Source organism: Mytilus edulis, chromosome 1 (assembly GCF_963676685.1).
Source record: "Mytilus edulis chromosome 1, xbMytEdul2.2, whole genome shotgun sequence".
Taxonomy (NCBI): domain Eukaryota; kingdom Metazoa; phylum Mollusca; class Bivalvia; order Mytilida; family Mytilidae; genus Mytilus; species Mytilus edulis.
In genome coordinates, this window is record NC_092344.1 from 67,451,563 (window position 1) to 67,464,848 (window position 13,286).

Here is a 13,286-nt window from a genome sequence, read left to right on the forward strand (position 1 = left end):
TGATGCATGGTTTTATTACTTATAAAAACATTTTTCAATTACTGCACTAAAGTTGTGTATAGTCGTGTAAGATTTTTATATGATATTTATGACATAACAGGCAGAGTTTACCACAGAAGAACATGAAGCAATACAAGGTGCCTTAAGACAAAGACTGGGACCTGAATTTATCAGTCAGAGAGCTGGAGCTGGGGGTCAGAGGGTAATTTGGTTATCAGATATAGAGAAATATGACAAAGAAATATTCAGTGTGTAGAAAACATTTCTGAGTTTGAGCTAAGAAAACCAAAAAGACTTTCAAATATATCATAATTGCACTTTATATGTTCAAAATTTGTATTTGTCTAAATTTTTAAACCTATAAACAGACAGGGGAAAAGTTTAATATTATCAAATTTAGAGAATGTAAACTCTCATCAGATGAATTAAAATGGAAATGAAAGGATATGTTTTATTATAAGTCATGAAAAATTATGGCATCACTTGTACAAATTTTACCAAATACAAACAAAGAAAAAGTGCTTTTATTACTGTTTATCTCAAAGTTGTTGTTCGGTATCTAAAGAGGTAATACATCATTGCAAGTTCAAAACGACTGCTACCTTCATTATGAGTTTATGTTTTGTGTAATGTCATATGTTGTATTATATTTGTCAAGTGTTATAACAGACATACTATAGTTCACAAATAAATTTATCATAGATACCAGGATAAAAATTTAATATTTACGCCAGACGCATGTTTTGTCTACAAAAGACTCATCAGTGATGCTCAAATCAAAAAATGTTTAAAAGGCCAAATAAAGTACGAAGTTGAAGAGCATTGAAGACCAAAAATTCCTAAAAGTTTTGCCAAATACAGCTATTCCTGAGGTAGAAAAACCTTAGTTTTTCAAAAATTCAAAGTTTTGTTAACAGTTAATTTATAATTATGAACATATCAATGATAACTCAAGTCAAAATGACACATGTTCTACAGAAAAAAACCACCAAGTAAACACTTGTAATGGACTGAAGTCTGAAAGTTTAGTTTTCACCAGTTAATAATAAATATGTCAACTACAATGTATGGTAAACCAACTTACTTTAGCAGATACTTTATTTTGTGTTTTACACTTTCTTGTTCACTTCTCAGCTAGTTAACTTCCCAATTTTCTAATTGACTTGATGTAGTTTAATATTAAAGGAAAGATCCAAGTTTTACATGTTTGTGATGATTTTTTATTCATGTTATTTTTCTACTTACGAAAATTGTAAAAAAATAGTGGGTTTACAGTTCATTGTATTTGACAATTGAAATTTTCATTTCCCCTATGTTTCAACTAAGAATGTCTTGTTATAATCCATTTGTTCTTTTTCTTCAGCTAGCTTACATTGAAGGATGGAGACTGGTTAATCTTGCCAATGAAACGTTTGGATTTAATGGATGGTCCCATTCAGTAACGCATCAGTCAGTAGGTAAGTCCATATGACCATAATCAAATGGGGGAAATCATTCATTTAAAATGTGATGCATAATTTGAAAATTTGATTTTAATTAAAAAAATATATATATGATTTCTGTTATTTATTTTACCATATATTCCATATTTAATAATTTGTAGAAATTCATATCTTGTGTAAGTAATAGTTTTTTTTTCTATGAATTTTACAACAAGACTTATTATTATGAAGGAAAATTAGATTGTATCATTATGAAAGAAGAACTTTTAATCTACATGTAGTATGTCATTAATTGATAAATAATTTTTGTAGATTTTGTTGACCATTTTAACAGTAAATACTATGTAGGAGTTTGTGCTACAGTCAAAGTCCAACTTAAAGTAAGTTAATTGTGAAACCAAATATTATGGTAGAAAAATAAAAATTTACAAAACTTCAAAAGCTCATATGTGAACATTTTTAGAAGTGCTCTTTTAAAAGTATTTGTTTTTTGATGATTTAAAAGCTTCCTATTTGAAAGATGAAATATACCATGAGAAAGGATCCAACTGTTTCTTCTGATCATAATTAAGATGGTGAATGTTCATTTGTTGTAAAAAGTATAGCATTGTTACTAAAAAAAAAAGGTGATGGAACAAGTTTAAAATTTTTCCAAATTCGATATCAAGTGAAAGAAATTCCCAAACTTTGTAAATTGATGAAATAGTGACTTTTTTAAACAGAAAATCTTTAAAATTGAAGCACACAATCATGAAAAATAACATTTTTTCCATGATACAAAATATTTAATTTACTTGGATTTAGAAACTGAGAAATTGTTCTTTGGTTATTGATGCACTTAAATTAATACACTTACTGCAATACATTTTTGTCTCCCCTTGATGGAGTCAAAAAGCGAGACATAGGTATGCTGTTTCCGGCGGCGAAGGCGGCATCAACAATGTATTAGTTTGTGATTAGGTCTAGTTTATGGTGAACCACAAGTGGTAGGTCAATCATATTTGGTATGCAGTTGTATAAGCATTGGCATATCTCATTTCCATGGAGATTATTTGGCCCTGCCCCCTCAGTCATGGTCTATTGACTTCGAAACCTTTGCTTATTTTACATGTATTAGTTTGTGTCAGTGATTAGGTCAGTTTATGGGGAACCACAAGTGATGGGTCTATGATATTTGGTATGGAGTTGTGTAAGCATCAGCATATCTCATTTCCATGGAGATAATGAGCTCCGCCCCCCTTAGTCATGGTCTATTGACTTTGAAACTTTTGCTTATTTTACATGTAGTAGTTTGTTATTAGGTCAGTTTATGGATAACCACAAGTGGTAGGTCAATGATATTTGGTATGTAGTTGTGTAAGCATCAGCATAAATTATCTCATTTCCATGGAGATAATTTGGCTCCGCCCCCTTAGTCATGGTCTATTGACTTTGAAATTTTTTCTGAGTTATCATGTATTAGTTTGTGATTAGATCAATTCAAGGGGAACCATTAGTGTTAAGCCAATGTTAATTGATATTCAGTTGTATTTATAAGCATTGGCACATCCCATTTCCATGGAGAATATTTGGCCTCACCCCTCAGTCACAGTCAAATAACTTTGAAACTTATCTTAGTTTACATGTATTAGTTTGTGATTAGATCAGTTTAAGATGAACTGCTAATGTTAAGTCAATGATTTTGGTATGCAAGTTTATTGGCATTTGCAAGTATAGTTTCCATGGAGATTTTATAGCATTGGCACATCTCATTTACATGGAGATTGTTTAGCCATGTAACTCAGTCATGGTTCATTGACTTTGAATATTTTCATAACTTGATGTTAAAGTTTTGCTATTTTGATTTTAACATTTGCATAATCAAAATTACAAAAAGGCGAGACATATCTCTGTGATAACAGTTTATTATACCATTATAAGATATTCATAAAAGTTTCTCTAAAAGATATTCTTTTAAACAATGCATTAAAATTTTGATGTGTTTTAAGGCCACTCACTATTAACAGAATAGAAATGGATATGCATGTAGGCATTCTTTATTCACCAATCATGTTCTCTTACAATTTTGAAAATTCATACATTGATTACAATAATTTTTTTAATGACAATGAATCAATAAATATAAATTGAAAAAAATCAGCATGAAAGCCAGTGAATATACATATGAGAGAGAAAAGTAAAAAAGGGAGACAATAATTTAACATTGTAAGGATTATTCCCCTTTGAACTATGTTTATTTAAGAATTGAATGCTTCTTTTTGTAACTTCATTGGGGTGTAAAAGCGTTGACCAAAGTACATTTTGTATGAAGCGCAAAACCGCTTCAATCTAAAAATGTGCACATGGTCAACGCTTTTACAACCCTATGAAGTTACAAAAAGAAGCATTCAATACTTATAATTACATTTTTTAGCTAGGATCATGAAAAAACAATTTTTATTATCAAGTTGTCTAATTTACCTGTGCACTTTATTTTGGGACCTCATGTCATCATCAATGATAAATTTTTATTGTGCAATGAAGTTGATTAAGGAATAACGCGAAATTGCAGTGTAGCCAATAAGAATAACGTATTATAATGAAACCTACATCTAATGTAATTAAAAAAATTTCAAGTTTGTAATATGTTATTCAATATGGGGGTAAAATCCTCCTATGAATATGCAGCAACCAAATTGAAATATTCCTGTACACAACATGTAAAATGCAAGAAATGGAGAAGCTCCTTTACAATTTTTTATTGTAGTTTATCCCATAAATGTACGTCAAATGAATTTACACATGAATATAGCAAACTAAAAGATAATCAAATGTTTCTTTTCTTTATATATATCAGATTTAAAACCCTATCAATATGCAATAATAAATTTTAATATTTTTTTTCTGGCAGGATGGTATCTTCCATGAAGATGTAGGTTATGGGGTCAGTGAAGGAATGAAGTCTAAAGCCTTATCTATAGAAAAGGCCAGAAAAGAAGCTGTCACTGATGGATTAAAAAGAGCTCTCAAGTAATATACATAGTGAAAAATTAACAAAAATGATATCAATTTCCATAGTATAAAACTGAAAATTATGTGTTCATTGCTTTAATAACTGTTTTTTTTTACAACTGACGGCCACTTTGTTTGAACACTTGAATGTCCTATTTCAACTAGGAATTCTTCATAAGCTTTTGAACTCATCAGCTGACATAAAAGCTAACCAGGGAGTTTTTTTCCCCCGATTTCTTCTTCCTTTGATAATTAAACTATTTATGTCACCAATTATGGTGATAGACCCTTATGGCTGAATAAACAAATTATTAACCAATTGACAACAACATTCAACTGTTGAGCATCAGGATAATTGTCTTAACTACCCTTGGGACTTTTGAAAATAATTACCATAAACTCAAAGAAAGTTATAGTTTTATGTTTTTTATATGTTTTTCAGGGATTGATGATTACAAAAATTCTTCATTGTAATAGATGAAATTTTCTTTATTTTTCAGAAGCTTTGGTAATTCTCTGGGTAATTGTATGGCTGATAAAGATTATTTGAAATGTATAAACAGAGCTCCTAAACCGGTAATATTATGTTTAATAATACAGAGTAGAGAAGTTTTATACAGAAATGATAACTACTGTGGATTTTTTATTATTCGTCTGATATCAATTTTCATGGATTTAAGGGTTCAATTGAACCCCAATATTAAAAGTTCAGCTAATCACAAACTTTCTTGAGACTTATGCAGACTTCCGAAAACCACAGAATTAAATATCAAAGAACATGCAACTTTTCCTTCATTCATGCAAATAAATGAATCCACAGTATCAGTGATTTGACCATGGTCACAGGAAATGATATATTACAAGCCCTTTTATTAGCTCACCTGGCCCAAAGGGCCAAGTGAGCTTATGCCATCACTTGGCATCCATCGTCGTCCGTCGTCTGTCGTCGTAAACTATGTTAAGAATCTTCTCCTGAAACTACTAGGCCAAATACTTCCAAACTTTAACTGAATGTTCCTTATGGTATCTAGTTTATAAATTGTATCCGAAGTTTTGATCTATCAACAAACATGGTCGCCATTGCTAAAAATAGAACATAGGGGTCAAATGCAGTTTTTGGCTTATATCTCAAAAACGAAAGCATTTAGAGCAAATCTGACAGGAATTAAAAATGTTCATTAGGTGAAGATCTATCAGCTCTGAAATTTTCAGAGGAATCAAAAAACCCATTGTTGGGTTGCTGCCACTTAATTGGTAATTTTAAACAAATTTTGCAGTTTTTGGTTATTTTCTTGAATATTATTATAGATAAAGATAAACTGTAATCAGCAAAAATGTTCAGCAAAGTAAGATCTACTAATAAGATATATGACCAAAATTGTAAATTGACCCCTTAAGGAGTTATTGGCCTTTAAAGACAATTTTACACAATTTGTTCATCATATTTGTTAACTTTCAAAAATCTTCTTCTCTGAAAGTACTGAACCAATTGCAGGTAAACTTATGCTAAATGATTCTAAGGGTATCTTGTATAAAGTTTGTGTTTTGTAAAAAACATGGCCACCATGGCTAAAAATAGAACATAGGTTAAAATGCAGTTTTTGGCTTGTATTTCAAAAACTAAAGCATTTAGAGCAAATATCTTGAGGAGTTTAAGTGTTTATTAAATCAAGATCTATCAGCCCTGAAATTCTCAGACAAATCGATACTCATTTGGTAATTTGCAAATTTTGCAGTTTTTGGTTATTATCTTGAATATTATTATAGATAGAGATAAACTGTTTATCAAAGTAAGATCTACAAATAAGTTTAATGACTAAAAATGCCAGTTGATGCCTTAAGGAGTTATTGCCCTTTAATGATAATTTTACGCAATTTTTCATTGTTTGCTAACTTAAAAAAATCTTTTTCTCTTAAACTACTGAACCAATTTCACTTTAACTTAAAACTTAACAATCCTTAGGGTAACTTGTATTAATTTGTGTTTTTTATACCCCCCAAAAAACAAAGTTTAGGGGAAGTATATAGGAATCACCCTGTCTGTCCGTCTGTCTGTCCATATGTCTCGTAAATGCAACTTCTCCTTAATGGATGGACCAATATTAATGAAACATTACACAGTTGTAGTACACAACCTGAGGATGTGCATGAAGGAAAATATTTCTGGTCGGAATTATTTTAAGGGAGATAATTGATTTTACTTAGTTAAATATAGCTATAAATGGCAACAAGTCTGTAAGCGCAACTACTCCTAAACAAATTAATCAATATTGATGAAACTTTACACAGTTTTTTTACACAACCTGTAGATGTGCATGAAGGAAGATATTCGTGGTAAGATTTTTTTCAAGGGAGATAAGCACAACTCCTCCTAAATGACTGTACCAATATTAATTAAACTTTACAGAGATCCAGTACATGACCAGAGAATGTGCATAAAGGAAGATATTCTTGGTCTGAAATATTTGAAGGGAGATAATTAACTTAATTAATATAGATTTAGTTATTTTTTTGGTTTCTACACACTGACTTAAAATATGCAAAGAGAGATAACTCTAATTATTATTAATTTCAAATGTTCTTTCAGTTCCTTTTACTTCAAGAAAAATAGCCAATGTTTCTAGGGTTAAAATGCATTATTTTTGCCTGTGAAGAAAATATGACAGATACAAAGAATGTTTGAATGGCATATTTTAGCACACACTGAAAAGCAAAAATAATCATTGATGGGAATGATTTAAACAAAAAAATTGAAGGTGAGCGATTCAGGCTCTTGAGAGCCTCTTGTTAAGATTTTACTAAGATTTCTTTGTAGTTGTTCCATAAAAAATAAATAGAAATGATTAAAGGTACTTTTTTCTTCTGTTTTAATATTGGGCATAGTAACATACTATGTATCTTAGAAAAATCTTAAAATTATGGGATATGAATGTTTATGAAGATAGTTGTAAATTTTCTGTAGTTTTGTATACTTATCTAGATAATGAAAAATTGAATAAAACATTTAGTATGGGAGTGATTTTCTGCTCACAGTCACCTGGGCTGTGTTCAATATTGTAACCATTACATAGATTTTACTGTCTTAGTTAAAAAAGATCAAGATAGATCTAAAAATTCATGCTATATGTATAGAATCCAAAATGACATCAGATAGGTTATTACTATTGATGTCATTGTAGTAGGCTAGCTGTGCAGTATATTTTTCAACATAGATACATATCTAAAAAAAAAAGTGGCTCTACTAGCAGATACAACATTGAAGGCAACCCTGGTGAAAGTCATGGTCATACAGTAGAATCTGAGAAAAGTGACAAATGTAGAAAGAAAAATGATATAAAGTCAGTATAATTTTTTTTGCATGCATTTAGCAGGTAATATTTGAATTGCAATTGTACTAATGCAGTCAAATTTATTCTTACAATAAATATACATTCTTATTTTCCAGCCTGCAAAAGTTTATGATATAAATGACATGAAACATTCAGACATTGATCAGACAGTGGCTAAAGCAAGGAAAGTTAGAGCTAAAGCATTGGACACTCAAGTAAGAAATGAATGTATGCCTCCTCCTCCTATGATAACAGATGCCAGACTGAGTGGCAGAGACACATTTAATAGAGAAAGTATTCAAAGTACAAATTCTAATCCAAGTTCAAACAGTGGGGGTTCTAGTGTTCATAGTTCTAGGGACAATGCTTCAAAAGAAAGTGCCTACTCTTCTTGTGTATCAAGAGATTCTAACAATTTCACAGGGACAACTAAAAATCAAGACTGGTTACCTGCTGCTGTTGTGTTAAATGCTTGTGAGACTGATGGACAGGGACCAGTTAATGTGCCAGAAGGTGTCACTACTAGAAGAGGATCTTTGAATAGTATGCAGGCAACTAGTACTCCTTCAAATACTGGTAGACTTTCTTTAGGAAAACAGAGCACTGAAGACCAAACATTAACTGGTAAACTTTCATTAGGAAAACAGGGTCCAGAAGATCCAGGACAAAAGATAAATCATAAAAGGACACAATCACTACAACTAGTGGATCCTAACTATGGGGATGAAAACATGAGGTAAAGAGACCAAGCTATTATTAGTTGTTAGGAACCAATGTACTGGTACTTGGTTGCGTATTTCCTTCAAACTACAAAATATGGTTCAGAATTAAACACATAATTCAATTGACTGGAATTTGTAAATCTTAAACTCTTCAATGAATTAACAAATATAACAAATCAACAATGTTTTTACATCTAAATTGATACCATGCAAAGTACCTCCACACTGAAATAAGCAGATAACTATGAGTTGTGACACTTAAATCTTCAACTGATAATTTTATAACTTGCAGCAAAATGATTAAATGCTTGTTCATATTGTTAATCTAGCTTCTTCTCCTGAACTGCAGACAGACTTTTTTAATCTTTCACAGAATGGTATTCCTATTTATTCTTATACATGTTGTTTTGACCACAGTAAAAGGACCCCAAAACAAATTCGAAACAAATGATAAACACTTCAATATGATTCATTTCATAGTAAGAAAACTCCAATAAATCAGGCAAACTAGATTTCAATTCCTTTTAATCATTTTTTAAAGAATAAATTTTTGGGACATTTTACATAGGAAAGACCTGAAAGATGCCAAAGGAGAAGATGAAAAAGCAAAATATGAAAGATTGATGAGGCAGCGACAGAAACAGATAGAATTCCAACAAAAATTACAGCTAAAACAACAGGACCAAACAGCCATTACTAATCTAGGTAAAAAAAACTGAGGACAGTAAAAAAAAAATGTTTTGAATTTACCAATTCACATTTCAATATTAGATGCATTTAGATGGTCAAATGTTTTATCACTTGTTAGAAAAACTTCTCTTTGCTGATTGCAAGATAAAAAAAATTGTTATTTAAGAAAAAATCGAAAAATAGAATAATCATGAATGTATATTTATGAAACTATTAAATGGATGGCATTTACAATTCAATTTAAAATGGAGATGAAAAGCATGAGGTTACTGCATTGTTATGTAAGATAATTGCCTTATATTTTCAAGTATCACTGTGCCCTGAAAAAATATTAGGAATTAGGATCAGAGAGAAAATGTAAAATGTAAAATAGCAAATTATTTGATCGATGAATACAGAAATTTAACATTTTTATTAGGACCACCAATAGCATCATCTACTCCAGCATTAGGATTCGGTCCACCTATGCATACATCTAGTCCAAAGCCAGGATTGAGGTCCAGAGGTTCTGCATTAAGTGGAAGTTCAAGACCAGGTTCACTTGGAGAAAAAAGTAATGTAAATGGGGAGACTCCACCAGAGCTTATAGAGGAAGGAACTTTTGGTAAATAATAAGATTTTATATAGAGGGAAATTGAAATTGGATGCATGTATTTGGGGTTTTAATGCCAGTTAACAGTCAGGGGCATTACTTAAACAAGTAACATTTAAAATTACCTATACAAGTAATGTTGAAAGCGAGGCTATTTTAAATATTACTTATATAAGTAACTTTTCTAAATATTATTTTTATAGGTGTCTAACTATACAGATATTACTAGCTTTAACAAATTTTCACAGTCATCTGGTTATTTTTCCAATGAAATATGAAATCTAATCTTTCTGAAACACTAATTGCCTTTCTGACGCACATATCTTTCATATCGACGGTCTCTTGGGACTATTAAAATATCATTTCCTGAAAAATCTTGAAGGTAGACAGATATAAATAGATAGAAACTTGTGAATTATTTAACACTTGAAGTTATATTTATAATTTGTAACCCAAAACAATTATATATGTTCCTTAAATAAGTGTTATTACTAATTCTTTCAAAGATGTATAAAATAACTTATTCAAGTAATATTTTTGCCATTATTTTTAAAGTAACCCAAGTAATCTCTATACTCCTCTTAAATCTAATAAATTCTTCATTTTATGATATAAAATGCTGTAAAAATTCATGAAAACTACATTTAGTCCATGCTTCTATTGAAATTTAAAATAACTCTATTGAGTTATTTTATAATTTTGTAAAACAAAAATTACCTATATAAGTAACTAAAAAAATTACTTGTTTAAGTAATGCCCCTGACTGGTTAAAGAGCTGTCAGTTCAAATATTTTTTATGTTCTTATTGACTTGTTTCTTTTGCATGAAATAGCTGATTGATATGACTTGAAATAGAATACTGTGGATTCATTAATATTTGTTGAATACCAATTGTTGAATAATTTACTGAACAAAATATCAATTTTTAGTTACTTTTACAAGAATAAACAACAAAATCATAAAAATATGTACCCTCAAAAAAGCTTTTTTTTTCGTTGAAAATTGATGCCATCCAAAAATAAATGAATCCACTGTGTAGTTAATGATTACTAGTTGAGTACTGTAAATTCAGAAATTAATATGAGGTTTTTATAAATGCAAATAATGTGACTAGTCAACTATCACAATAATAAGAATTCATTATCTGAAATCTTACATACATCTGTATGCAGATTTTCCTAATATCGCAATAATTATTCTCTCTTTTTTTGTCCATTCTTGAAAAATCATTATGATAATCCATGCAGTTATTTCTGAATTTACAGAAATTATTCAAACTCAGTTGAGCCTTCCAGGAATAGTCAAAACTTGCATCAATTAAAACAGTTATTTTTAATGTTAAATATTATGTTTTCACTAAAAGTACAAATTTGTTTTTGTTTAAACTCAATGACTCTTGATGATAAGTAAATTCTTAAAAAAAAGTTATCTTTTTATAAAGAATTTTTCCAAACTTTTCAGAAGACACAGTATGGAACCAGTCGATGGATATAGAGAATATTGACCCTTCACAAAAACATGTGCAGGAGAAACAGGAAAGAAGTAGGACATCAATACCTATGTCTAAAACACCTATCAGAGAAAATACTCTCAATAACCATTTTCCTGTAACCAAAGGTTCTGTGGCTGTTCGGAAAGTGTCTGTTAATGGTAGGCTGATAGTTGGCTTTCTCACTTTCTTATTTTCTGTCACCTATTCCCCACAAAAAACAATTTTCCTGTAACCAAAGGTGACTTCTCTGGCTGTTAGGAAAATGTCTTTTAATGGTAGACTGATAGTTGATTATCAAACTCTGTTTTTCTGTTGCCCATTTTTCTTGATTCTCTTCCTTTCTTGTTTGTCTGTTACCTGTTTTTCTTGTTGATTATCTGCCTTTCTGTTTTTTCTTTTGCCCGTCTTTTTTTATTATCTCACTTTCTTGTTTGTCTGTCACCGGTTTTTTCTTGTTGATTATCTGCCTTTCTGGTTTTTGTGTTGCCCATTTTTTAGTGATTGTCTCCCTTTCTTACTTGTCTGTCGCTTGTTTTTTCTGTGGCCTGTTTTTCAGGATTATCTTCATTTCATGTTTGTCACCTGTTTATTGTTCATGCGTTTTTTCTTGTCGATCATCTCCCTTTCTGGGTTTTCCAAAAGAAACCTACTGGTATCCAGAATATAAAAGTTTTCCTGTAACCAAAGGTCAGTGCTACAATAATTAACTGAATTTTGGCCATTACCAATTCTGTGTAGAAGTTTCATGTCTATTGGAAAACGTATGTGGTGCTTTATAAAGGTGTTAAAGGGGAGATAATTCAATTTCATTACTTCAATTGGTAGTCTGGTCAGTGCTACTCCATTTTAAAGGCTTGAAAATATTCCTGAAATGAGAGGCAGTTAGTTTGCTCCTAAGATGCCTGAATATTTACTTAAATGATATGTTGTTGCATGACAATTTTGCTGTAGCACAAGTTTGCTACACCAATCCTTACAAAATTTTCACATGATATTAAAATAAAATTTTCTTTGACATTTTAAGATGTTATTTGTATCTGCATGACAGCAATATGCTTATCTTTATAAGTATTTTTTCCTAATAAAAGAGAAAGAGTGAAATGATTCAAGAAGAATAAAAGAAAGAGAATAATTTTTACTCAAGTTTGTTGTCAATACATGTAGAAATTTATAAAAAATGTTTCCAAGGAATTGTGAAAAAAATTATCTATGGAACTAAGCTTCTTTTTAATTTATTGTAGATGATTATAATAGTGTACAGAAAAGAAGAAAGGTTGATGTATGACATTGTATATAATCTGAAATTATTTTATTTTAAAAAGACCACAAATTGATGTACAACACATTTAATGTGAAACAATTATTGATAAAAGTGTCTAAATGCGTTTAAACCGGCCAAATCACATAATAAACAAGTAAACAAAGGACCTATATGGATAGTCTTTGGACATTTTACTCATTGTATTTATAAGCAAAAAGAACTTACATATGTATTTCCATTCAATGCTGTAAAAAGAGCTACATATATGTATAGAGTTTGTGTATTTATGCCTTTCATGTATCCCCAGATGTGCAATTTTCCATTTACGTATTGTCATTTTATATTATTGTAAATGTTTAATCAGGTTGTGAAAAATATTGTACAATTTCATTAGAAAAGTATCTAAGGTATGCATGTCTAATTTATAAATAAATGCATTTATATTGATAATTAGTACATTTGTACCAAAAAATGACCAACCAGATTTATTTTTGTAGTCATTTACATGTCCTATTTTAAAATTATAATATAATTTGAAATTATTGTTGATCCAATACAGAATAAAACAAATAACACCTAGTCAGTCAACTTTTGTGTTAAGATTTTGTTTCTGTTGTGTATTGATTCTCCATGTTAGATCCAGAGGCGGTTTAGGGCCCCCCCCCCCCCCCCCCCCCCTTTTTCAGAAAAATTTTGGTTGGTTATATAGGGAATCACTGAAGCGTGACGGAATAGGGCACCCCCTTAGGCAGTCAGTGGGCCCCCAC

General features: G+C 30.4%; 1 protein-coding gene across 1 annotated transcript in view; it reads left to right on the forward strand.

Annotated features, from left to right (window-relative positions):
• Positions 1-13,286, forward strand: part of LOC139529013 (fibulin-2-like) — a 33,326-nt gene that overhangs the window by 2,565 nt on the left and 17,475 nt on the right. Inside the window, exons 2-11 of the mRNA XM_071325283.1 lie at positions 101-202; positions 1,364-1,457; positions 1,755-1,822; positions 4,333-4,451; positions 4,934-5,009; positions 7,879-8,498; positions 9,053-9,189; positions 9,593-9,778; positions 11,228-11,416; positions 12,500-12,537. Coding sequence (XP_071181384.1) covers positions 101-202; positions 1,364-1,457; positions 1,755-1,822; positions 4,333-4,451; positions 4,934-5,009; positions 7,879-8,498; positions 9,053-9,189; positions 9,593-9,778; positions 11,228-11,416; positions 12,500-12,537 — 1,629 coding nt within the window. The remainder of the gene's footprint in view (positions 1-100; positions 203-1,363; positions 1,458-1,754; positions 1,823-4,332; positions 4,452-4,933; positions 5,010-7,878; positions 8,499-9,052; positions 9,190-9,592; positions 9,779-11,227; positions 11,417-12,499; positions 12,538-13,286) is intronic.